Source organism: Leucopleurus acutus, assembly GCF_964270905.1.
Source record: "Leucopleurus acutus genome assembly, chromosome: 2".
Lineage (NCBI taxonomy): Eukaryota > Metazoa > Chordata > Mammalia > Artiodactyla > Delphinidae > Leucopleurus > Leucopleurus acutus.
The window spans coordinates 170,813,156-170,840,283 of record NC_139143.1 but is presented as its reverse complement, the minus strand read 5'-3'; the positions used below and the strand labels follow the sequence as shown (position 1 = coordinate 170,840,283).

The 27,128-nt window shown below is 42.4% G+C and overlaps 1 protein-coding gene across 2 annotated transcripts; it reads right to left on the bottom strand.

Moving 5' to 3' along the window:
* Positions 1-715: 715 nt before the first annotated feature.
* On the bottom strand, positions 716-26,316 carry SRSF4 (serine and arginine rich splicing factor 4). Of its 2 annotated transcripts, XM_082833698.1 has the most exons (6): positions 26,107-26,316; positions 10,450-10,592; positions 9,443-9,555; positions 6,279-6,493; positions 2,426-2,515; positions 716-2,165 (listed from the first exon to the last, which is right to left on the bottom strand). In XM_082833698.1, the coding sequence occupies exons 1-6, from the start codon at positions 26,211-26,213 to the stop codon at positions 1,358-1,360; spliced, it is 1,476 nt and encodes a 491-aa protein (XP_082689824.1). In that variant the 5' UTR covers positions 26,214-26,316; the 3' UTR covers positions 716-1,357. The 2 variants fall into 2 exon arrangements, with proteins under 2 accessions (XP_082689824.1, XP_082689825.1); XM_082833699.1 differs by lacking the exons at positions 10,450-10,592; positions 26,107-26,316 and adding an exon at positions 9,976-10,323.
* Between the last annotated feature and the right edge of the window lie 812 nt (positions 26,317-27,128).

The following is a 27,128-nucleotide window of genomic DNA, read 5'->3' as shown; positions in this document are numbered from 1 at the left end:
TGACTGTCTTCCCAGCATGTTGTACAGGGTATGGTCCATAGAAGGCAACAGGACAGCATTTTAAATCTAGGAACAGCCCCCAGTACGTCCACAGGCAGCAGTCTGGAAAGGGGCTCTCTCTCCTCCCAAGCTTGTCACAGCCTGCCACACAGGCCCTCCAGCTTCCCTCCTGCTCTGATCGATGCCTCTCTACAGTCCCTCAACGGTGGAGACCAGCTCAGAACCACTCTATCTCTCTCTGGAACCTCCTATAGAGACAGGTCAGACAAGTAACACAGAGAGTGAGTGGGACAAGGGTAATCCTGAATGGTTTTTCTTCCTGGTTTTGATTAATCCAAATTCTAAGGCGATGAGGTATCCTACACTTCAGATTCATCATGGCAAGACATTCAACAATCAGCACAGAAGAAAGAACTCTGTTCATGAAGAGCTCATCTGGTGATGCTCTGAGTTGCCAAATTGATTCACTTATCAGCTTGGCCATAGGAGTCTTGATAGGAAGGATTTATAAACCCCTAAGAAACTCGACTTTTTTCTGTTGGGTGAGAAAAACCCTTCAGGAAAAGTGTTGGCTACCTACCCATGGGTGAGCTCAAGGAACAAAACAGCCATTACACCATGAACTTTTTATGCTAAGAAAAAGATAGCAAGATAGATCAGGAAATGCAACATCAATTCAAGCACCATGAAATTTTGTCAAGCAAAAATAGTCTTTATTCAAATTTAATGGAAACAGGGGTCACTATACTTTGCAAGACGGGGAAAAATAAAATTAAAAAAAATTCTTTTCTTTTCTTTTTTAATATAAAACAATATAATCACAATACCAGAATATGGAACTCTACAGTTCATTTCCTATGGGTTACTGCAGGTATCAATTTTCCTCGACTGTGCTATTCACAACTTTGTTAAGTCCAAAAATATGAAACCAAAGTGGTAGGAAACTTAAGACTTAGCACTTTCACTAAATGGCATACATCAAAGGGCATCAATTCAAGGGCAAAATGGTTGAACTCACCATACCTACCTACGTCATCATTCCAGCCTTAAAGACATCCAGGTACTGAGCTCCCTGTAGGAAAGGCCAGGCCTCAAAGCCAAGGCATTTTGGATATTCTACTGTGGGCCATGAGTAAAGGGGGTTTTCAAAGAGAAGACTGCTTTCAGTCAAGCAGGAAGGCCTGACGCCAGGAGGCTTTACGGAGAGGAAGCGCTTAGACTTAACAATTGTAGACACACCATTAGGGGAGTTAAAAATGTACAGCAGTGACATATGTTCTACTTCAATCACTTGTGCTACGGCTACCAAACATGTACAAAAGACTTCTCGGGTAGTTCCAGCTGTGGTCGTAGCCAGTTAGGACCGTGAGTGGGACCTGGATCTAGACCGGGAGCGCGATCTGGACGCAGACCTGGATCTAGACTTGGACCGGGATCGGGTTTTTGACGCGGACTTTGATCTGGAGCGTGATTCTGACGGGAGGTTTGGTTTTGATTTGGAATTGGACCTCGACCTGGACCGGGTCTCCTGATTGGCGCCAGCATCCTCACTCTCCCCTCGGCCTTCCCTCTGGCCAGACTCAGACTTGGCGTGTTCCCGCTCCTTCGAGCCCGAGCGGGATCGCGATCTGGACTGGGAGCGGTCGGCGTCTTCCTTCTTCTTCTTCTTGCTGCTGCCCGACTTGCTGTCTCGCTTGCCGCCTCGCTTCCTGCTCCTCTCGCTCTTGCTGCGGCTGCGGCTGCGGCTGCGGCTGCGGCTCTCCTCCCTGCTTCTCTTCCTCCCCTTCCTCTTGTCCTTGCTTTTGCTGCGGCTGCGGCTGCGGCTGCCTCCTTTGCTGCGGCTGCGGCTCTTGCGCAGGCTCTTCTCCTGGCTCCGGCTCCTGCTCACGCTGCCCCGCTTCTCCTGCGCGCCCCTCTCCTGACTGCGGCTTCTGCTTTTGCTCTTGCTCTTCTGCCTGCTGGGGCTGCGGCTCTTGGACTTGCCGGTGCTGTCGCTGTTCTGGACCTTCTCCTCGGCCTGGTCCTTGCTCTTGCTGCGGCGCTTGTCGGCGCTGCGGCTGCGGCTGCGGCTCTGGTCCTTGCTGGGGCTCCGGCTCTTGTCCTTCTTGCTGCGGCTGCGGCTCTGGCTGCGGCTGCGGCTCTTGCTCCGGGAACGGGAGCCTGATCTGGGGAGACACGGGGACGGCGAAGCCGCATGTGACTTCGTACTTTCAGGCTGCTCATGAGAAGAACAGACTAAAGCTATGTGTGGAGCTGTGCCCCACAATACAAAGCCCGGCTTGTGCTGGCCAAGGACTGCTTTCTGAACCCCCGAGACTCCAGTCCAGAGCTGGGAATCCTGGGGTGAGGGAAGACTGGGAACACCATTAACACCAAAGTGGGAAACGGTACACGGGGGCCCTGCGTGAATACCAGGAAGACCTACCTGGATCGGGATCTACTCTTAGAATGACTGCTTTTGCTGCTGCCGCTTCGGCTTCTGCTCTTACGAGAATGTCTGCTTCGAGAGCGAGATCTAGGGGAGAAAGATTTTTTGTTTTTAATACCTGCTGACAAAACCCTGGCTGAAAAGAGTCAATTCAGACATCCTTTCTATCAAAAAATATGCATGGCCCTGGCTGTGTCCAGGCACAAAGTTGAAAGAGAACTCTCTCCTGTGCTCTGGGCCCAGAGATCCAGTCACCCGCAAACACTCCGCCTGGATGACCTGCCTGAAACTTGTAGTGCCTCCATTCCTGAACCCACTGCCCCCCAGACCTGTTCTGTTTGCTGGGTTCCTTCTTTATTCCCACCGCTGCCGCTGTTATTCACCAGTTCCTCACACGAGGAGCCACAGCCACCCTCGACTCCCCTCTCTGCCTCACCCTCTTCTGCACTACTGAATCTCCTCTCAACCTTCTCCAGTTCATCCACCTCGGCTGCCCCCCAGCAAGCCACCACCACTCTCCCTGGTTCCGCAGCAGCCCCCTAACCAGTCTTCCTGCATACACGTTTGCCCTTCACTTATTTATTCAACTGAGACCAGAGAGCTGTTTTAAAAATACAGCTGACTCTTGAACAACATGGGTCTGAACTGCCTGGGGCCACTTACACACAGGGTTTTTTCAATAGATACGCACTACAGTACCTCACGATCTGTGGCTGGCTGAATCCACAGGTGTGGGCACTGCGGATGTGAAGGGCTGGCGCCCCAACCCCGCTTGTTCAAGGGTCCACTGTACCCGCCAAGATTAAAGAGTCTCTAATAAGCCGAGACTGTGGACTCTGTCGTTTCCTTCCAAAAGCAACCCTTGGGGAAAACGACCAATTCCAGGTGCAGGGCAGGAAAGGCAAAGACGGAACCTCTCATCATGATGGAAAGAGACTTTCAAAGACTCCTTCCTGGGCACTATCATCTATGAAAGAACTCTTGCTCAGAATGTTTAATCTGTGTCTCAATCACACCTCTCTAGACCTAACTTCCAGTTTATAGAAGCTCAGGGGATAAAGTACAACAATACAAAGAGGAAACATAAATTCAGAATGTGGGACAGTATTTAAAAAAAAAAAGCTAAGAAAAGTAACTGTCATGGGGTGGGGCGGGGGGATGAGGCGGGGGACTGCTTCAGACTGAAGAGACCCAATAACCCCTTGCAATACATGACTGGATGGATCCTGGCCAGGAGAAAACACAGCTCTAAGGACAGCCATGAACAACTGGGGAAATCTGAATACGGCCTGGACACTAGATGACTTCACGGGATCACTGCTAATGTTCTTAGGTTGGAAGACAGAATTGTGCTTATCCGCATTCTTGGAGATACATGCTGAAGTATTTGGGGGTGAAGTGTCACTCTGCACAATCTCCCTTCAAATGCTACATTTATTTATGTATAGGGCGTGTCTATAAATATACTGAGAGAAAGGCAGAATTTTAGTAACTGTTGAAGCTATAAGGAGAGCATATGAGTGTTTATGAACTATTCTTTCAACATTTTATGTTTGAAAATGCTGCAATAAAAAATTTGCGGAAATATTTAGTAAAGCACAGTCACAGAAAAATCAAACAAAACCAAAAGACAGAGAAGCCAACCTGAAGGGCTCCCAATGACCAAAGACAGAACAATTTGAGCAAAAACAAATTGACTGCAATGGACCAAACATTAAATATGCAAAGATCCAAGAACTCATTCAAAATAATACTAAACAAGCAACCTCACCACCACCTTTGGGTGTTGCTGGGCACATTCAATATACTGGAAATTGGTAAATAAAGGTATCAATTTTTATTTTCCATTTCTTATAAAAAATTTATTTTAGGGTGGTAGCAAAAGGGTGGAAGAGGGAAATCATCCTTCATAGAACTACAGCCTTTAAATGCACAAAGAACAGAAAACTAGACAGTCAGAATGTTACAACCGCAGCTGAATGGCTCGAGGTAACGATTATCAGCAGATGTTAATAATTCACTATTAGGTGGAAGCTGGTGCAGAACTGGATAATGGACGGCTCACACGGATGCATGCTATCACCATTCAAAGCGGGGCATCCAGACACCACACAAGTGCTGCAACAGGAAGTACAAAGCACCTGCTAAAATACTGGCCTTACTCTAAATGCCCGCAAGACCTAACTATGACTTTATAGGAAAATATGAGGGACAGGATAAAGGGATGTGTTAAACATCACCAGAAGAGCACCATCTGCAAAATCTCAACTATGGAAAAACCTTCAAAACAGAAAACCGTTTCTTCCACAACTAAATGGATGGAAAATAAAAAGAGGGTGAAGGAGGATGCAGCCATGATTAAAAAGAGAATTAAGACACATGTCATCTGACTGCAATGTGTACACCTAGTTGGGATTCTAATATGAACAAACCAACTACAAAAATACATACATATTTGAGGCAATTGGGGAAAGCTGAATACAGATGTGTTGCTGTGGTATGGCCTCATGATTTTATTTAAAAGGTTAGGGCTTCCCTGGTGGCGCAGTGGTTAAGAATCCACCTGCCAATGCAGGGAACACGGGTTCGAGCCCTGGTCTGGGAAGATCCCACATGCCGCAGAGCAACGAAGCCTGTGTACCACAACTGCTGAGCTCGTGCTCTAGAGCCCACAAGCCACAACTACTGAGCCCGCATGCTTCAACTACTGAAGGCCAAGCGCCTAGAGCCCGTGCTGCGCAACAGGAGAAGCCACCGAAATGAGAAGCCCGTGCACTGCAATGAAGAGTAACCCCTGTATGATACAACTAAAGAAAGCCCAGGCACAGCAACGAAGACCCAATGCAGCCAAAAATCAATCAATCAATTTATAAAATAAATAAATTTATAAAATAAAAGGTTAGAGATATCCACTTTATAGGCAGAATGACAGGATGTCTAGATTTGCCTTCAAACAATGAAGCAGGAGGGGGTGATGAAATAAGACTGGCAAAATAAAAGATACTGAAGCTGGATGGGTGATAAGTGTAAGGGACTCAAGGTTCATATTTTCTCTAATGCTTTGTGTATTGTTTTCCATAATAAAGAGTTAAACAACAAAACCTGAAAAGCTTAGACTAATGACTTCCCGCTACTCTTAAACCCTTAACCTGGCCTGTGGCTCAGCAGGACCTCGCTCTTCTCCGCCTCATCTCAAGCCACGCTCCTCTGCTTCCTCCTTCCCCACGACAGGGCCTTCAAAATACGCTGCTCTCTCTGCTAAAAAGGCACTATCCCCCCTCTCTGCCTACCATGTCCAACTCATCCTTTAGGTCTCAGCTTCTATGACATGTCCTTAGGGAAGCCTCTGCCAGCTCTCTGGACGAGTTGGGCCGCGTACTTTCCCTTGGACATACTTATCACAATGGTAATTATTTGCTCAATGCCCATCTTCTCCACTAGATTGAGTTTCATGAGGGCACAGAGCATGTGTGTCTTGTTCACAAATGCCTCACCCATCTGCAGAACAGCCGCCAAATAAGACAAAGTCTCCACTCCTGAGTAGCTGGAGTATCTGGGAGAGTAACAAGGGGTGAGTTGTCATGTTCACCCCCAGTAATGGTATGATTTAGGGGACCCAAGAAGAAACGTGAGAGAAGGTCACTGATACCTGCGTCAGAGAAAGGACTTTACTTCTATTTGTACTCATGACAAAAGAGTTCAAGAGTTTTACAAATAAATGTTCAGTTCAAAGTTCTGAGTAACTGGACCAGACGGAACCACGGTACTGAGACTTCAACAGAAGAATGAAAATGGATTATCTACGTGCTCATTAATGAATTTACAGCAAGCGCCAACACATCAGTAGTACCTTGAGTGACTCCGGCTCCTGGAGTAGGACCGGCGTCGTCTAGAACCAGGCTTGTCTTCAACTAATCTGATTTTTCTGCCATTGACTTCAGTTCCATCTAACTTTTCCAAAGCTCTTTTCATATCAGAGTAAGACACAAATTCAATCACCCCTTCATTTTTGCGTCCCTTGTGAGCATCTGCATAGGTCACTTCTCCCGCCTGACGCATATAATCCTGAAGAAAAACAAAATCCCCCAATAGGTTAAGACACATTTTGTGAAAATATCTAACATCATCACAATGAAAGTTTTCCCTTTCCTTTAGAAGAAATGCTAGCTTTCCTCAGAATGAAGTTGACTCTTAAGTATTTCCAACTACACACCGACCATTTACTGAGGTTCTCTGAAGTGTTAGGCATTAGGTGGGTAGTAGAGATAATAAATAAATAATTTAACTGTTTCTTTAAATAGTTTTGTTTGAATATAAAATTTTTTAGTTAACTATCATTTCCCAAATTTTATAGTGGCAAGTTCTTTGTTTACAGAAGCTTTAGAAGCTCAAGTTACTACATTTAACTCTGGTCTTTTGCATTTCATCATAAATCCTTATTGAAAACATGTATAGCTGTGGATAAATATCTAAGGTAAAAGGTAAACAAATTCAGAAATGGATTACGAAAGACAAAAAGACAACAGAACAATATTTTCCACCTCTGGCTTTGAAGTGGAATGACCACCCATGTCCCTTCACTACTGTAAGCCTCTTTCCTCATTCTCTTTGAGGACTTAATATAACCCAATGAGAGAATACAACTAACATGACAGATAAATACTGAAGTGATATATAAATAAGAGAAGATGTGATTAGTGTTTAAAAAGAAAATGAAATCTGGGGTCTTGTGGCCAATTTCCCCATGTTGTTTATATATAATATATACTCAATAATAAACAGTTGTGGAATGAATACATGAATATTCAATAGCAGTTCATTTTTGTTATTGCTTTCCTCTCCCTATTTGCAAAGTTACAAACACTGACTATATGCCATTTGATACTATTCCTCTACTCACTGCATCATAAAATGTTTACATGTCTTAACATACATTACATTCTTCATAATTAGTGTGTCCAATACTTTTTCTGAGGGTTTCCCAATTGCTGGGACTTCTGGGTTTTATATATAGTCCTTGGCCATTATTCATAATCTAGCAATGACCATCTTCATGCAAAAATTTCTTTACTTCAGCTGAATTATTTGCAGGAATGGGCGCTCTGGGAAAAAGGCAGGGAGCCCATATAATTTATCATCCAAACTGGGATACATCTAAGAGTAAAGGAAGATGCTATTAAGTTATGCCACACCTGGGACTGTCCTGGGCAAGTTGAGATATTGCCATACTTCCAAATTAATAATAACAGCTGCTAACATATTGAGTGTTCACTGGATGATAGGTAGGATTTAATTAACTTAGTCCTATTTACAGCCACATGAGGTAGATACAATCATTATCCCTATTTTACAGGGAAGTGAAATACAAGAGATTTAAGCAAACTGCTCAAGGTCGTTCAGGTAGTAAGTGAAGGAGCTGGGGTCTGAACATAAGCAGCCAGACTTCAGGACCTAAATTCTTAGCACCACCCGCACCGTGGGTAAAACGACCAATTCTCAATGCCACTACTCTATAAATTTCAACTCAACGCCACCACTGGGTATTATGAATTTATACATTTTGAAAACTAACAATATACCACCTTACATTAGTTTTATTTTTGCATTTCTGTGATTAATAGCTAGCATTTGTGCCTGGAACAATTCTAGGCTTTTTATATAAAAATGCATTCATTTCTCACAATAACTCTGAGTAGAAATGAATATTTCTCCCATTTTATAGTTGAGGAATATGAAGTGCAAGAGGAAAGTAAGTTGCTGGAGTAAAATAACTGATAAGTGGCAGAGCTGGGATTCCATCCAGGCAGGTGAGCTCCAAAGTCCTGCTCTGAAGGCTCCCTTGACTTCCTGGGAAATTGGCTCGACTCCTCTCCTTTGCTGAGAGGGAAACTGCCAAGCACACAGAAGTATAAAACCAACTGAGGGCGTTGGCTGGGCTCCATTTTAACCCCAAGTTTGAAAGTCTTTCTAGTTTCTACCCATAATGTTCAATCCTAACTCTCAGAATACTGGAGTCATTCCTTCAGAGAGGACAGTCCTGTTGGCAGACACTCAGTAAGGGCCTGCTGTAATACTGACAACCAACACAGTGTACTAGAAAAAATACCAGCATATGTTTTAGTCTCAGCTCTTCTGCTAAGACCAACTGTGCGAATTAACGTTTTCTGGATCTTATCTTTGTTCGCTAAAGACTGTTGACAGCACAGGAAAAAAAGAAAAAAGATTTACTTTGTTATAAAGCAGAAACTAACACACCATTGTAAAGCAATTGTACTCCAATAAAGATGTAAAAAAAAAGAAAAAAAGGATGTAAAAGTGCTTTGATAAGTTACTACTTTTTGCTGAACCTAAACATACTCACTCATTTTGCTAGAGATGACTTGTTTAATGATGGACTAAAAATGAGAAGTGAGATAGGAAACTCTGAGCAACCTTTACATTTGCCCTCCTAAGACCATCCAGGTTAAGGCACGCTCAATAAGGTTTTTTCTCTTTTGAGATTAAAAACCAACACCATTTTCAAAAAACGAGCTGTGATCAGTACACTGCATGGCCAGTACACCACTGGACTGTACTTTTTGACATTAAAACTCTTTCAGGACAAATATTCAATGAAAAACAAATCTTAGAAAAGAACATGGGTCAGACAGTCATTTTCACCAATGCGGCTCTACAATGGAAGCTGACACAAACTTGCACTAATACTGCAGGAAACTGCTGGCTGCAGTTTTTTCTTTTATTAGGGAGAAACTACATTGTTATCTCTCTGTAACATTCTCTACAGAGGAAAATTTCACATAACATAGGTTGTCCTTAGCATGCTGGCCCCATAACATACAGTAGCAGTGAGATTCCAGTGTCTTTTGTGTTCCTATGGAAACTTTAATTGGAAAATCTCCAAATGCTTTGGGAAAGTTTTCTCTGTGTGCCTGGGCCTGCATAAAATAACGTCTTTCCTTAACTCAACTTTAACTCCTGCCCAACTGTAACCCAGAAGGTTAACAGGGCCCAAACCTTTAGGTCTTGCCAGCTGCACCGACTTGACAAATTCTCCACAATAAGTCTGTATTCTGTGCGGGTAGGAGGGCCATATTTATCTCGGCCACTTCTTCTATAACCATATCCACCTTTGGAAGGTTCAAATAGATGAGATTACTTCAGTGGAGGAAAAAGAAAAAATGATACAGCACATATTCCCCTTAAATATACCATCTACCCCCACCCCAAAGAGTATATATTTTAACTCTACCCCCACCCTTAATTCTAATCTAGATTTAAAAAGGAACAATCAGCTAACATGAAAATTTAATTTAATTTACAAAGTTGTAAGTATGTATATTCATTAATATTTATATTTAAAATTAACATGCATAAATTAAAAACTATCAACAATTTAACAATTTAGAAATAACTAACCAAATTACTAAATCAGTTACTGGTGTTACTCACAGTGATTAAAGTTTTTGTGAACATTTTATACGAAAAAAAGATTTTCAGGCACCTATTTCAGTTTAATCTCATCTGTGTCTAACCCTTGGGATCCTCACCACCCAGGTCTAATGGGGAAAGGTTGCGGTCGTCACATGGCTTCCTGTTTTTGGTCAGCCAAGGGCCACAATGGTTCAAAGAGCCACGCATGGAAAGGTAACCCAAGGTCAGCAAATGGAACAGGCAGTCATCTTAGCCTCAAAGGATTCTTTTAATTAAAACATTGAGGTCTTTGTTAAATCTATGTTAAACAATTGCATTACAGAGAAAAAAAAACAACAACACAAACACACATCATTAAACATAATTATAAAGTATTAAAACAAGAAATTTATGTCATTAATTTAATTACAATTAAACATTATTAAAGATGTTTATTTGCAATTTTACATTTAAAAAGATACATAAATTTATAAAACAAATGGCTTAAATATCAATACATTTCAATGTAACATTAATTAATTAATTACTTTAAAAATTAACATTTAATAACGGAGGCATGTCACTGATACAAATGCCCTTTAAATGCTTACTGCGTCCAGAACCGTAACTGCCATCTCGTCGCGGGCCGCGGGCATGCTCAACAATTACTCGCTCACCACAAAGGTCTTTGCCATTCAGTTCATAAACAGCATCATCTGCATCTCGCAGATCATCAAACTCCACAAACCCATATCTAGAAGAAAGCAAACAAAATCCTGGTTGGCACCCTTCTGACACCCAGCTTCACTAACATTAAAGAGAAAGCAATGAGGTTCATGCTTAGCAAAGGTTAGGTGGGTTTTGCAAACTACGGACCAGCTTTCTCTTCCCTTAAGCAGAAACCACTCAGCTCTGTGCCCACAGGCACTGCAAGAGGGCAGGGAGACTTTTGAAGGCTGACTCCTGTCTTTCTAATAGGAGGCTGGCTAAATATACAGAGACCACTTCTTCTGTTCCCCAGGTAGCTGGTGGCAACTGCAAAGACCTCCACAGGGATACCTGGTATAAGGTATTAAAATACATAATTCTACAAGATTGAATATTTGCTCTTTCAAGTTACATAAAAACTCATTTTTTTTTTTTTTAGCTTTAGCCCCAAAGTGGTATCTTAGAGAACAATTAGACCTACATTTAGGCACTGTGTCTTAACTGTTAAATCATGTTTGGAATAACAAACCAGGTTTAAAAAAAAAAAAAAAATCACAGGACCTTGACTCTCCTCAGTGAAAGAAAAAAATTTTTTTAAAGTTCCCATTTCTCTACCTAAACAAATAAGTCACAAGTGCATTAACTATTCTAGAAACTACCAGTGAAAAAAATCTGGAGCTATTCTTTTCCTCATGATATTCCAAATTCATTTCCATGAGGTTTTAGGTAGGCTGGAATTCTCTAAAATCTATAAACAACTGTGCAAACTTCTTTTACACAGTAGTGCTAGGAATTTCCCAGCAAACAGGTTTGGTGGTTTAACATATATCCAAAAGAAAACAACCCCCTACCCCAATCCTATTAATGCCTGCTGAAGAGTACAACTTATAAAACTAAAAGGCAAAATTTGCAAGATATTTATAAGCAAGGTTAAACAAATGCCCTACCAACTGTTATCAAGAAACTTTTAGTTTGCTCTGATGTGGCTGTGAAAAGTCTAGCTTTGTGAGCACTGCCTATACCTAAAAACTAAAACCATCTTAATCATACAAGTTACAAGCAACATCTTTAAACTCTAACAGAGCTATGTATATAGGCAGATACTGACTACCGTTTCCCTCCGGGTTTACACCTACTGGAACTAAAAACAGGTTACAAGACTCGCCAGAAGTTTATCCAGCCTGACCAAAATTATTCCAGTTTCTTTAGCATGTAATGCTGTACTCAGCAACATGTTAAGTGAGAGAACTCAGAATTGAGGAATTCCTCCTTTACTAAAGATTAAAGAGTTTCTATCAAACAAGAGTCTCTCAAGGTGACAATGTACAGCTAAAAACTTTGGAGGGTTCTTTATGCTGAAATGTCTATGAGTGGCGTTCAAACTTTAAGAGGCACTGAATCTCAACTCCATTAAAGAAAAGTAACACAGAAACACCCAGTGTTTAATGGGAAATGTTCTGCAATAACACAATTCAGAAGACACCTGGCTCAACTTATGGGTTATGAAATCTTTAAAACATGGTTTCACACTTCCATAAGCTGGAATTGCCGAGCAGCGTAATAAGAATGATTCTGACCATGATTGTCATATTTGGCAAAGTAAAGCCTCTCCAAATCAATACCTTCCTATGTTAAAAAGTGCTTTATGATCATTAAAAATCTTCAATAGATTAAAATATATTGCAGCTACTTTTTTCTTTCCTAAATAGAGTGAGTCATCAGGAAAGCTATACTATCATTTTTAGAGACAAAATAAATAAAAAAGAGCTAATAAAAAAATCAAATCTAACTACTTTCTGCTTTGGTTTATTCCTAAATAGATCATAAAATACCTCCTGCCCCCAAGAGTACCTTCCTCAATTTAGTTGTCAAGATTGGTTACAGGTCTGCTTTGTCCACCTGCCCAGATGCCAAGTATAGAGGGATGAGAGAAAACATCCAACACGGGCATGATAAAATGGCCTCCATGCCCCTCTAAGAGTTCACACTGGCTTGGCACCATTCAATGCCCCTAACTCATCTGATGTGATGTCATAAGGACAACGCTGACTCCCGAGGATTAAATAAAGAAGTCACAGAACACCCTGTTTTCTTCAACAAGCAAGTTACTTAGCCACATTTTGGGGATATCCTAGTAACTTATTAAAACAGCTGACTTAAGATCAAATTTATTTCACAGAAAAATCTTGGCTACTACTCTGTGAAAAGCCACAACATCTATTTGGAACATTTTAGTGTCAAAGTCCAGTCCAAGGATTAAATCAGGAACCTGACTGTCACTTCTCTCTGTCACTGACATGCTGGGTGGGCCTGGAAGACTAAACCAAATATACTCCTGCACCATAAACCATACCTGATAGGATTCCTGTTCTGAGAGCAAAGTAAAGACCAGATCAGTGTGTGGTTGTTTCTACCACATCACTGTTTATTTAGATCAGTTTTACTGCAAGAATCACTTCACTCGGTAAGTAACTGGAGTAATTGGTAAGTAAGTGGAGTGAATGGGTTCCCCAATTAAGGCAGGAAGACTAGATAGCAACAATAAAAAGGTACTTAATATTTATTAAGTAATCTCTATGTACTAAACAATGTTATCTTATTTAATAATCACAATACCCAAGAGCCAGGTACTGTTATCTGTTTTACAGATGAGGAAACTGAGGCACATCGCATTAAACAATGTGCATAATAAAACAGCAAAGCTGACATTCAAAGCCTGTGGCATGACTCCAGAACTCTACCTAAGACTGGAGCAGCAGGAACTGGCCTGGGTTCTAGTCCTGGTTCTGCAATAAACCAACTCTGAAAAGCACATTTAAATCATTTTATTTCTCTGGATCCTAGTTTATCCGTGAAATGAGGGAGCTATACTATGTATCTCTGAGGTTTCTCCTAACATCAAAAGTATGACAGTTAAAATGAAAATTAGTCTTCCTCTGGCTTAACAATGGGATGAAATTTTAGTTTCATTTAAATAGTTTAACTGTCTCTGAATTAAATTCTAGTGCCTTTAAGAAAGCAAAGCTCTTCCTGGTAACATGGGAGAATCTTTCTAAATCGATCTTAACATCCCTTTGTGCTTTAATCTCCTCTCCCAAAAAGTACTCTCCTTTTGAATCATTTGTCAAAGGAGGGATATAAAATACACGCATTCATGTGTGCACACACTATGTGTCGGCATGTGTGTATTTATGTAGACATATCTCTGGTGTGACCTGTAGATAAGCCTTACAAACATAACCCAGCAGATAAATCTCTCAATTCTAGCTGCAGACACCCCTCCTCTTCTCTATTAAAAACAACCATCTTTCAGTAATTCTAGTATGAGAATGAAGAAGATGAAGGAATTCAGGAGAATGAATCTACGACAAATTAATAAATCCCTCTAAGGTAGGGACTGATAAAAACCAAACCAAACCAAAACCCCACCAATATGCCTCCTCTGGCTTGACTCCCAGATGTTGTATCTTTCGACCTTTCTCTCTACACCTATGTGAAAGAACAAAAAGCATGGCCTAACTATTAAATGTAAATTTTTTCAATGAAAAGAAAAACTCCTTTCTTCAATGTTTCTCTGCTATTGCCTTTTCCCACTCTTTTCCTCTAGATCACATTTAATCCCAACAAAAATTTAGTCAAAAAATGATGGCCGAGGAATTACTGCCATTTTCTAAGAAAAGTGGGCACCATGATTCTTACCAACTATAGATAGGTATTCTGGATACCACAAACAAAAGCCACGTTGAATTACGTGGGCTGTTCTAAACTTTAGTCCATTCTTAAACCACTGCCAATGTGCTGGTCTTCCTCATTCAACAGCTGATGTACTACTGCTCAGACTATCAGTCAGAACTCTGAAATTCTAGAACTGGAATGACATGTTTTTAAAACTAAAGTACTCCAAGACTTCAATTTTCAAAATGTTAATCACACTTTTTCACTCAAGAAAAATTACCACCTGAGGTTGTGTTGTTGCTGAACAGTCTTCCCCTGATCTAATAACCTACACCAATGGTCCCAAATACCACGCTCTATGTCCTACTAAAGAGGCTGGGGAGTCTATCTCACCCCTCCAGAAATGGCTTAGGGCCATCTCCGTCTTCCAAACATCTTCACTGAACAGGGCATGACTAACGGGGTGCGCACCACCAGCTGACTGACGGGGCGTGGGGACGAGGAGCGAGGGAAAGCAAGCCTCCATGCGTGTGCCTGCTGTCACCCGCCAGTACTGCTTACCGCCGGGGCACGCCTTGGATGTTCTCTCTATAAGAAAAATTTGCCCCTTTCCACGGTGGATCTCTGCTCACCTTTGTCCTAAAACTGTGCCACATGCTTTTCTTTGTATGTGGACATGACAGTCCTCAGCCAACCATCAGCAGGATGTGAGTTTTGTTTTCCCAATGTGGTGAGCCATTCCCACATTCACTCATTTTCCTTGCAAGAACCGAACCTCTCCATGGCTGGTCAGGATTAGGGATGTTGCTGTAGCCAAGGAAAAATTTTCATCTGTTGAAGTTAACCCATGGGGTGGCTTGAACCCTGAAACTAGGGTCAACAGCAATGTACTTTAAGGGCAGAGCCCTTAAATCTACCCTGAAAGAAACGGCATTCAGTGAACAGGAATCAAACAGCTCTCTTTCAAAGCACTCAGTGTTGATCCTAGGCTTCAGCCAGCTTGTGTTATGAGGTGAAAAAAGTTAGGGCACACTAACAGGATAGTAATAAAAAACGGAAGTTCTCGCTCTCTGCATAAAGTGCTTGGTAAACTGCAGAAAGACACTTCTGCAACCAACTCTCTAGTGCTCAGGTGAGGCCAACTCAGAGAAAGCTTGTGAGTGACAACCATGTAAGTGCCCCCAATTCCAAAGGTCTGCAAAATTCCAGGGAAGCAGTGGTCAGGCCCTCAAAGTAGAATTAACCAATGTCACATTCACTGCTCTGAGTCACGGATTATGGTTGCAATTTGACTATCCCAGTAACCGAGGGTTGTTTATAACCCACCACTAGGAGCTCCTACCACACGAAGTGGGTTCCTGAGATCCTTTTTATCCTGAGACAGGAAGGAGGCTGCTCTGGGCATTCCGGCCTCCCTCTCTTTAGCCTCAGGAGGGAGGGCCATCACGGCCACCCGTGGAAGGTGGATGACTTACCCGTGCTCACTGAGTGGCAGAGCTGGGGTGCGGCTTCAGGGCTCACCAGTACCCAGTCTGGGGCTCTTTTCGCGTCGGCAAACTGGCAGTTCCCGCACACCAAGGGCTCTCTGCTTAGAGCTAGTGTGGACTCCTGGTCTGCAAACGTTGGCCACAGCTCAGTCTGCACTTGATCTTTCCCCACCTTCAAAGAAGAAAACCTACCTCATGATTCCTCTCTTCTCGGTCCCCTGACCACCTGATTCACTCCTACAAACACTGTCATTGCCTTTGGCTGTTCTTCTCTGGTTGCCCACTTAGTGCACTGCCTAGTTTTACAGTGTGCTCTTTCTGCTGGGCCCCCAGGGCGGTCTCTTCCTGCGTGATCACCTTCCTTCGTTCAAGAATATGGCTATTTTTACTTAGTCAACTTGTCTCTTTCAATGTAGTGGGGAACGTCAGCTGCTTTATCATTCTTTTGCTCAGAGGTCTATACTGACTCCTAAAGATCTTTGTTGATGCCATTCTCTAAACCTGGAATGCCTTGATTACGCAAGGTGAATCACAGCAACCATCTTCCATAGACTTGAGAATTCTCTTTCATGAAGTCTCAGAAACTTGCCGGACTCTAAGCATTTTAGCACTGTCTTTAGCATTAGCACTTCTATTCAATTTTATGTTTTACATGATAATGTTTTGGTGACCTTTCAAGCCTTGTTCTTTTTCGTTTGTGCTTATCCTCTCATTTGATTATGAGCTCTTTAATATTAACAAAGGCTAATATTTAGAACAGTGCCTGGCACACAGTAAATAATTCATCTATAATATTTCATTCGTTCCTCATATCATATGCGAAGAATGCACTACTACTACTACTATTACTCCCATTTTACAATGAGAAAAATGAGACTGGGAGAGGCTAAGCAACTGGCTTGTAGTCAAGGCGCTCCTAAGCGGTATAGCTGGATTAGAACCCAGGTCCATCTGACTCCAAAACCCAAGCTCTTAACCACAAGGTCACAGTGCCTTTGTAAAGGCAGCTGTTTCTTTTCTCCCACAGTCCTGAGCACAATCCTTTGAAATTCAACAAATGCTGCTGCTTGACTTGATAATCTAACCTTAGATAAGCCAGGCTGTATTAACGTTTTTTGATACAGCTGGGTCAATTCTCCAGAGGAAAAAAGAAATTGATCTTGGGGCAGGTGAAGAACCCCTAAGCTTGGAGTATGTGACAACCAGGTTACTTTCACTCGTCTTTTGGTTCCCATTAGCCAGTGTCAGCCATCTGGTCCTTCCGAAAACATGTGTGGGTTCAGAACATAACAGACTAGAAGAATAGAGGAAAAATAAGATTATTCTGTGCAATCCCCATTCTGGAGGCCCCATATTAACCCCTGGAATCTGTCTTTGGTTTTAAGGCTCAGCAAAAATTAGACCAGCATAGAGATGATGGAAGGTTTGGCCTAGAGGTGGTAGATGTGAATGGATATTGACAGTATTATGTATTTAAGAATGCATTTAATTAGTTTTGTAAGGAATGGTGACCGGGACCAAAAAATATAAGCATGAATGGTGTGGGAAAAAAATGGATGAGAAATCAAAGAATGCTATAAAGTTTACAGACTTCCAATTATACAAAGATTATGGCAGCAACCAGAAAAGTACTTTGCAGATGACAGCCATCTATGATCTGATTTAACTCCAAACCACTATTAACATGACTACTCTAGCCCACCAGGACTCTTTCCCTTGTCAAAATCCTTTATAATAATGTTCACAACTCTGAGATTTACTGATAATCTCATAGATGAAGAAATGAACGCTTACAGCGTTAAGTAAAGGCTACCCAACACCTGGGATTCTTCAACCCTAGGTCCTAACCTAAAATCAACACTCCATCACCATGTTCTACTATCTCCACACCAGTGGAAGGAAGTGGTCCATAGAGCAAACAGTTTAAGAAACACAAGCTCTAGCACAGAAAATCAGTTACATCAAATTATATGCTGTGGAAGACAAATGCCCACATGAATATTAGCATCTTATGAGAAATATTAAATGGCAAGAAATACCATTTCTGCATCTGATGTGTACTAATCAATAAGTTGTGAACATCCTCTAAGCTAATAGTGGAACCAAACCTGTATGTCAGTTATCAAAATTTTAACACCAGTCTAGGAAAATAGAGAAAGATAACAAATCATTAAGAAAATACCAGCCCATCTCTGAAGGAATATTCACATACTGTAGTGAGGAAAAGAGAACAGAAACAATCATTATTCTAAAAACTAAGTGATAATACAAAATTCCTTCAGAAAGCAGGAGGAAGAGAGGAATCTGTACCCAATTTCAAATCTAGTCTTACTTTGTAACTGGTCTATGGGCATATTTGCCATTTTGTTTCAACTATCCAAAAGCCTTTCAAAAATGAACTAAGCAAATTCACTTTTACTAGGCTGCTACCATATTTCTACCCTATAAAATGGGACTACCTGCAGGAAGCAACATACTTGCAAATAGTTTGTGGATCAAACTATCACAACCATAACCCCTCTGTCATAATGAAGTGTTTCACTGTGACCTTTTAAAGTCAACAGGGCTGCTTTCCTTAAAGGGGAGCAAACATAATCATACCCGTGTACATTTCAATTTTCTGACACTTATCCACACTAAGGGTAAATGAAATTAACAGGTCTCACAAGAAAAGAGATCAACTATTCCCTGATGACACACTAAAGCTCAGGAAGACTCAATCACGAATTAAAAACAATTTAAAAACTCAAGAGATGAAAGTCATATTGCTAATTTAGAATAAAACTCCTAGAACGTAAGACAGAATCACTGTTACTTGTAGTTAATGAAGTAAAGGTGTACACTCAGCAGACAACACTACCTGATTCCACACCAAAGCTACAAACAAAACCAGTTTGTACTTACCTCTAAAACCACACTATAGGCAGGGTAACAGGTGTTAAAGCCTCTTAGAAATTATGCCTCTTGGGACCATCTTGGCTGTTTCCATGTCCCTCATAACCACCCCACAGTCCCTGTTTCTTTTTCTTTTTGGTTAAAGATGCCACTCCCCATGCTATTTCTTGGGGATGCCCTTCCCTTGAAAATCAGTCATTTAATTCACTTTATATTTTAATGGATGTTTCAAATTCCTTAAACATTAATGGATCAATAGTTTCATTTCATCCACATGAAATAACTTTTCTCAAAGTCAGTTCATCTGGTCTGTGGTTCCTGACCCCTCACCCAAGCCTCCTGCTCACCTCTTTCACTCCTGACGGCTGAATTCAAACCTCCCTCCTCCAGTTTCCCCCTCTCTAGGCCTTGGAGGTCTGTGTTCATGGAGGCCCCCATCTGGCACCCAGGAACAAGACATGGTTGGGGCCCTGGCGGAGGGCCCTTTAAGTGGCTCTTCAGGCATCATGTGCAGTTCCAGGACCTCTAGACTTTCATCTCAACACACAGGAAAGGTCATGGAGGGCATTTCCTCAAAATACAGGTGTGCAAATCCAGGGCACAATCCATCCCTCACCTTCAGGATACTCCAAGACCACACAGCCCTAGCTATGACAACAGGACAGAGACTGTTCACTGCATTTACTTGCATAGATCCTACCCTGGTCAGCCATCACAAAGCTGATACCACCCTTCAGCTCTGCAAAGAGTAGCCTGAGGAGAATCAGTAGCAGTCTCTGTCTGGGGCCAACGTCATAAAAAAAATAGCACCTGCTTCACTTTTGGCAGTAACTTGGCAGCTTGTTGGAAGCCTCTGCAGAGAGACTAAGGACTTCAGGCTGTGGAACCTGAACTACCTTCTCACCCTTGGAGGCAAGCCCCAAAGGACAGGAATGAATCGTCTGGAAGGAAACAGCACGAGAGCAACTTTGGCTGACACCACCCATGCTCTATCTGGTATGTGAATAAGAAAGATCTTCAGTTTCCGGAGTTGTCAATAACTCATTTTGTAACCTTGGCCCTGTCATTTAATCCCCGGTGCCTCAGTTTCCCCGTCAGTACAAACTAGAGACAACACTTATTTTAAAATTTCAGTGTTAGCTTACAAACTTATAAATACCACCCCCAATAGTATTCTCTCAGATGCTTGGAGCACCTTTCTTCTGAGGATCTCAAAATACAATTTGCGGGCTTCTCTGGTGGCGCAGTGGTTGAGAGTCCACCTGCCAATGCAGGGGACACGGGTTCGCGCCCCGGTCCGGGAAGATCCCACATGCCACGGAGCGGCTGGGTCCGTGAGCCATGGCTGCTGAGCCTGCGCGTCCGGAGCCTGTGCTCCGCAACGGGAGAGGCCACAGCAGTGAGAGGCCTGTGTACCGCAAAAAAAACAACAACAAAAAACCAATTTGCTGTTTAGGTTACTTCGATGTATCCAAAAATACCGTAAACCCAAACCACATTTTATCTAGTCTACATCCTGTGCCTACCTTTTAAGAAGGGAAAAATACTTCACATGGCCTTTTTATTCATGATACATCAATAAGGAAGGGAGGAGCAAGCTATTAAACTGAGGAATAGGGATTTTAAATGACATGGCCAAGTAATTACAGACGATGTTTAAGTCTTATCACAAACTGACTGGGAAACCAGGAACAAGGAGTGGAAGTCTCAAGCCAGGGCAGTTTAAGGTGGTAACATTTGGTCAAACCGCAGCACGGTATGGTTTCTTGGCAATGACTTTTCAAAATGACAGAAATTTAAAAATTACCCATGGCTTAAGAAAAAAAGTAACATACCTAATATATTTTGGGGGCGAGGTATGTTGACCTCAGCAAGAGACTTCAGTACAAAAACAACTTGGTCACATTTGTAAGTTACATTCGATACTATGAATAAAACAATGACAGAATGCTACTTAATCCACAGCCCTGTTTCTCATGATTTCTTATTTGTTTAAGAAAAAGCTCTTGGTTAAAACACCTGAAACCATTTCACCTGTTAAATTAGCAAAGACTCTAAACAGTACGGCCGGCGCAGTGGTGGCGAGGCTGCCATGACGGGCGTGCTCACGCACTGCTGGTATAAGTGTAACTGGCACAGCTTGGCAGGACATTTGGCTATACGCATCAAGAGCTTTCAAAGTGTTCACTCCTACTGTGACACATGAATTTTACTTCATAGAATCCGTCCTAAGGAATGACTAAAATGCAAAGTTTTTTGCACGTGATATCCATCACAAGGTTATACAGAACAGCAAGAATTGAGAGACAGCCTAGGAGGAATGGTTGGGTAAATCATGATATAGCCATACAATGGATTTTATGCAGCCCTAAATGATGTTTATGAGAAAGATTTTAATGTAACAGAAAAAATATATGAGAAAAATTAAGCAGAAAAAGTGGGACATAAAATTGCACATAAGACCTTGTCTATGTTAAAAGGATTCTTAATGATACCTCTTTTCTACTTTCTGCTGTTGGTATTGTCTAAATTATCTACAATGCACCTGTATTTATTTTCTAATCAGTCAAAAAGTTATTTTCTAAAAAAAGTTCGTGAACCTGTTATGCTTGGTAGGCTAAACAGATAAGGCTTAAAGGCTGCAAGACAACTTCCTAATATATATTTTTAGACATTCTAATTAAAAAGTCATAATATTAAAAAATTATGATCAAGAGTAGTTGAGAATTCAGAAAAATAGGAACTCTGAAATACGGCAGGTGAAAATATAAACAAATACCATGGAAACCAAAAGGTAGCAAAAGTTAAAAATGTGTACACTCAGCTCTCCATATCCTGGGTTGGCTGAACCCGTGGGTGTGGAGGGACGACTATGGGAGTTGGGCATCCGTAGACTTGGGTACCTGCAGTGGGTCCTGGAACCAATCCTGTGATTATACTGAGGGACAGCTATATACACTCTGACTCCAAAGTCCATTTTCAGGAATCTGCCCTAAGATTTACATAAAGGATATTTGCCACAGCGTTATATACGTGTAAAATAGTGGAAAACCAAAGACAACCGCAATGTCTTGCAACATGGTTTTGCTTATGTACATTAAATAGTATTTATATGTGGGAATACTATGTAGCCCTTAAGAATTAGGTTGTGGGAGAACACTTAACGACAAAAGGATCAGGCTGTTAGGTAGAAGCTGGTTACAAAACAGAACGTACAGTACGAATCCAATGTGAAAAAGGGAGGCGGGGAGGCTTAAGAAGTGCATACACCTGTGTGCGGAAAAAGACAAAGTCTCAAAGTGCCGATACTGTCATCTTTCATTTTTTGTCCTCTATATTTAAAAAAATGTACAATAAATATGTAAAATGTTTATAATCAGAAATAAATACATACTATTTTGAAATGTTACACAGATTAAGTATGGGCTGTTTTCCTTTTTTTTTTGGCCACACCATGCAGCTTGCAGGATCTTAGTTCCCTGACCCGGGATTGAACCCGGGTCCTCAGCAGTGAAAGCACAGAGTCCTAATCACTGGACTGTCAGGGAGTTCCCAAGAATGGGTTTTTAATACTAAACTACCAGTTCAATTAACCAGAAACCAATAACCTGGAACATCAATTATATTTTCCTTATTGCCTCTTTAAAAGACAAGAAAAACAAGCTCTCATCAAGGATTCAGTCAAAAGAGAAAATCTCTTTGTAGGTTCTGGGGTTGGCAGAGATTCATCCCAGTATCTCAGGCCTAACAGTGCCCTACAGTGCTCAGGGACAAAAAGAACAACGACTTGACTCACTGAAAGCCATAACATATTTAAAATATTAACTAAGGGGTATCTTCTACTTGAAGGAATTTAAAACAGGGTGAAAACAAAAAACTTCTTGGTAATACTTAGATATCATGAAAATCCAACTACACAGACCAGGACATCCCTGAAAATTCTGGCTGTTCACAATTTCACTGTCTGTAATATGAAACAAAGGTTCTGAAATTTATAGCCAAGTTTTCCTGGAGAGCTTTAATTCACACATTTAACCAACTAAAACAAAAAACCAAAACCCCCCCAAACCCTCAATGGTTTGGGGGTTTACCTGTCCAGCTACTAGGCAAAAATAATCTTAGGATGTAATATGTTTCATTCATTGACTAAAATACGGCAAAATTAAAATATAAAGATCTGAGACCAAAACCACAATATTTTGTGGCAAAATTACTGTACTTAAAAAAAAATCTACATTTTACATGAAAAAAGTGATTTACTAATAAAAAAGAAAGCTCACAGAATTCACAAATAATCAAAGACAGCAAAAGTTACCACAGAGTTGGAAGGCTGTAAACAGCTGCTAATAACATTGCTTCCTTGACCCCTGGCCCACCGCGGCTCTTGCTGGCGTTAGTGTGGCACATACAAATGGAGGAGACCAGAGGGGATCTGGAGTGGCCTATGTTGTGGTGGGGGATTTATGTCATGTTCGTGGTCCCAAACTAAACCATCCTTCCAGGAGTTCTCTAAAACTAAAGCAATCTAGATTAGGGTTACCTGGTACAATAAAAGCAGGCAATACACTACTGCATACATCTCCCTTCTCCTAATCCCAAGAGGGTCCATAAAATGTTCTCCTGGATACTAAATCTCCTTTGGAGAGCTCATCTGCTGCCTCATTTGGTCAACTTTCTATTATACCACTGCTTTATGCCTAATTAATTAATTCAGAACTTTACCTACAACCCTTCAGCTCAATATAGCTACTGTCTACTGATAAATCTCACTTCTACAAATTTGAACTCTTCAGCAATTCTTCAAAGCCCTAACCATCCAAAATCTTTTGAGTTTCAGTTACTAATAATCACAATCCAGATATGTTAAAAAGGCTTCTCAAGGGGCTCTACTATCCTTCCTATGTTTCCAGGACTATAAGCTTACACATGTTGCTAAATTATGCCATCCTTTCAAACTCCTCTGTGCTAATGCCATCTAATCCAGTCAATTGCTTGAAATACATCTATATACCACTGGTCCTTTGTTCAGAAGTCATTTTCCTCTGCAATGATTCCTGAATGCTACCAGGAGGTGCACCTGTTTGGTGACTGTCACACCTGCCTTCAAATCCCTAAAATGACTCCCCATTCTTCATTCCCTTGACTTTCAATCACAGATTTCATGCATACCATGGTTTAGCAGCACAACTGTAAAAATGAATAGTTCCCCAAGAGACCCACGTATTTAGGGTCCTGGAAGGATCGATCGATTCTTCCTCTTAGATCACCATTTCTCAGGCTGCTCAATTATTCCCTCCAGAGCATTTGAACTACTATCCACGATTTTGAATGTCTAGTGTAAAATCTTACAGTTGTTTCTGATTTATGTTGTTAAACTTCTAGATCATTCATGAGACTCAATCCAAGCTAGACTGTTTATTATATCTCAAAATTCTTCCTTATTCTACCATCACCAGTTATGACATACACTATTCCCAGACACTTCAAGCCCCAGTCAATCCACACTTCAAAGCCTATTTCAGACAAACCATTCCAAGTTTCACTTCGTGAGTTTAAATTGAGAGCAAGCATTGCTTAACTCAAAGTGTATGTTATAACCACAAGCACTTAATTCACTCAAGGGCAGAACTGGTTTTCTGCCTCCTCCCTTCATTTAGCACAGTAGAGGTATCTTGTCGGTTATCAACATATTTGTTCCATTAATTAGCTTTCCTATTAACATCAACATCATTTCCTGCTCACTATCACTTGAGTAACCTTAGAGAACAGACTTCACCAAATACGCTTCATGTTACTAAACACTTAAGCTAAGATGTCTCCTTATGATCAAGGTCAAATCCCTTTGATTATAGCTACCATTTACAGCTATGAGCCAAATGCTTTACAACTATTATCTCTAATCTTCCTTTTCCTGGTGGATGAGGAAACAGAATCAGAGAAGTAACTTGCCCATAGGTAGTAAGTGGTGAAGCTACAATCTGACCCAGGCCTGTTTGCTTTCAAAACCCATGCTTTCCCCACACAATTTACTATCAACTTAATTGGGGTCTGAAGAAAACTGGGAGTTTGAACTTGATTGTTCAGACATATGATATGTATCACAAGAACAATCCCTTGCCCACTTTATCTAGTATGTTTAAGAACTGAAAGCTCTATTGAACAAAATGAGTAACTTCCTAAACCTTCTACTCTAAAAGAAATCAGCATTCATAATAAACACTTGATGGAGGACATTTTCCTTAGTAAGAAGGTGATCCTTCCTAACAATCAATTTGAAATGACTTGTTAAAATTTTAAACTCAGCCAAGAGTTTGAGTACATTGTAGCTTCCAATTTTTCTCAAATGCTCAACTTAGGTATCTTTTATAACTTCTCAAGTGTTAGTTGCTAGTATTACATTGGGGAGTAAATTCTAGCTGTATCAGACCTGTTGCAAAGTAGATCTTAAAAAAAAAAAAAGAAAGCCAAGAGTTCTTCTAACAGCCAAGGTTTAGTACCCTAAAATGCTTCCCCCACTCCTTTTATTTTTTTATATCCATGTCTTTGAAGTCCTACCTAACATTTCCCGGTTCTCACAGTTTTCCCCGTAGAATATCTTCTCCAGGGCTGACTCCTCATGCTTCCCCTGAAACTTGTAGCCCCTGCGGGCCCTGCTCTACCAAAGTAGATTAGGAATACAAATAACAGACCATACCCGGGTGGGTAGTAAGTTAGCAATTTCCTAAACTGTAGGTCTCCGTCTACATCAACTAGTTGACTAGTCACGGTGGCCACTATTCTCTAACAAATTCTACAACGACAAAACAATTTTTTGGCAAGTTGGAGAACGGAAACCCCAGCATGGAAACTCTGTACGCAGTCTTGAAGATAGCAGGCTAAGACTTTAATTTACCCTTGTAGAGGGAACGGTGAAGGCTTTCAGCACCGCAAGCCGATACTTTCGAAACCGTCCCTAGACTACTCAAACTAGAGTCTCCCGCCCAAAAAAGTGTAGCACATGGCAAGTCTAAAAAGGGCGTCCCTTCAGAGCTCCAGTCCCCGGGAGAGATGCGTTGTGACCATCTGATCCATTAGACTGGGGAAGAGGTGAAAAGGGAGGAGGAAATCTGTTTGTTTCCAGCAGCCCTCAGAGCGGGAAAGGTCGGTCTCTACTGAAGATGAACCAGGCTCCGGCTCCAGCGCCTGGGAAGGAAAAACCCAGGCCTCCCCGGAGCCCTGGAGCTGTGCCCTCCCTCCCAGCGCCCCAATCCCACTCAGGTTTTCCTTCTTCCCGTCCCACTCAGAGCCTCACCATCGCTCCCATTATCCCTCCACCACCCCCACCCGCGCAGGCGCAGTGGGAACTGGGGCCTACCCGCGCCCCCGAGGCGCCGCGACTATGGCGGAGCCGGAGCAGGCCGGCAGCTCCGCGCGGGATAGGCGTCCCACTCCCGTCCCCGCGGCCTCTCCGCCACCGCCGGGGCCCCGTCCCCACCCGGCAGGCCCCTCTTCCGTCCTCCTCACCCGTTCTTCAGATCCACCTCCAGGATCTTCCCGTAGCCCTTAAAGAAGCGCTCCACATCGCGCTCCCGGGCCTGGTAGCTCAGGCGGCCGATGTACACCCGTGGCATCCCGGCAACAGCTTCGGCGGCGGCGGCTTGGCCTGGCCCCAGCCCCCCTAGGCGGCGGCCGGCGAAGCGAAAGCGCGGCGACGGCGGCGGCGGCAACGGGCGGGCGGCGGGACGGACGCAGCCGAACCCGGCGACGTACGCGAGCACGCAGCTCGCGAGCACGCGCCTCCAGCCTCCCCCGCCCTTCCCGCAAGAGGAGGGTAACGGAAGGGAGCGCGCGTTCGCTTCCCGCCCGGCCGGGGCTTGCCGGGGGGCGCGCCGGCGCGGGGCGGGGCCAGGTGATCGACAGGCGGCACGGGCGGTGCGGGGGCCTTCAGTCTCCGGGCACGTTCTCTCGCGAGCTTGGCGCGCAGCGCCTGCGCCGCCTTCCGTAGCCCGTTGGCTTTCCTCCTTCCCCCCGGAAGTGTCCGCAGCTCTCCCATAGCTCTTCGAATATTTCTGCTTTTGTCCTTTGATCCGGGAGTGGTTTCGGCTTTAGAGTAGATTTGGAATGAACCTGGCTTCTAACCGTCTAAGTATCTGACCTTGGTGTCGTTATGCGCCTCCCTTTTGAGCCTCGTTTATCTTCTCTGTAAAAGGGGGATAGTAATTCCAGCCTTCCAGCGTTGTTTTGAGAATTATAGGCGTACTGTCCTCAGCGCATCTTAAGTGCCCAATAAAGTAACGCCAATATTACTTTAAAAATAGGATGACTTGCTTCAGTGGAAGCGGTGTGGAAAGTGGAGAAGGCTGGAACTTTGGAGCTAGATTAGGCTTGGCACTGGCTAAATTAACTGGACCAACTTAACCTATTTTCTTTTAAATCTCTTTTCTAACTTGTAAAATTAGAATAATTTATCCCATCTCAATGGACTACAGGGTAACTAAAAGTATATGTGGAAGGGTTTGAAACAGTATCTGGAACATGGTAGGAGC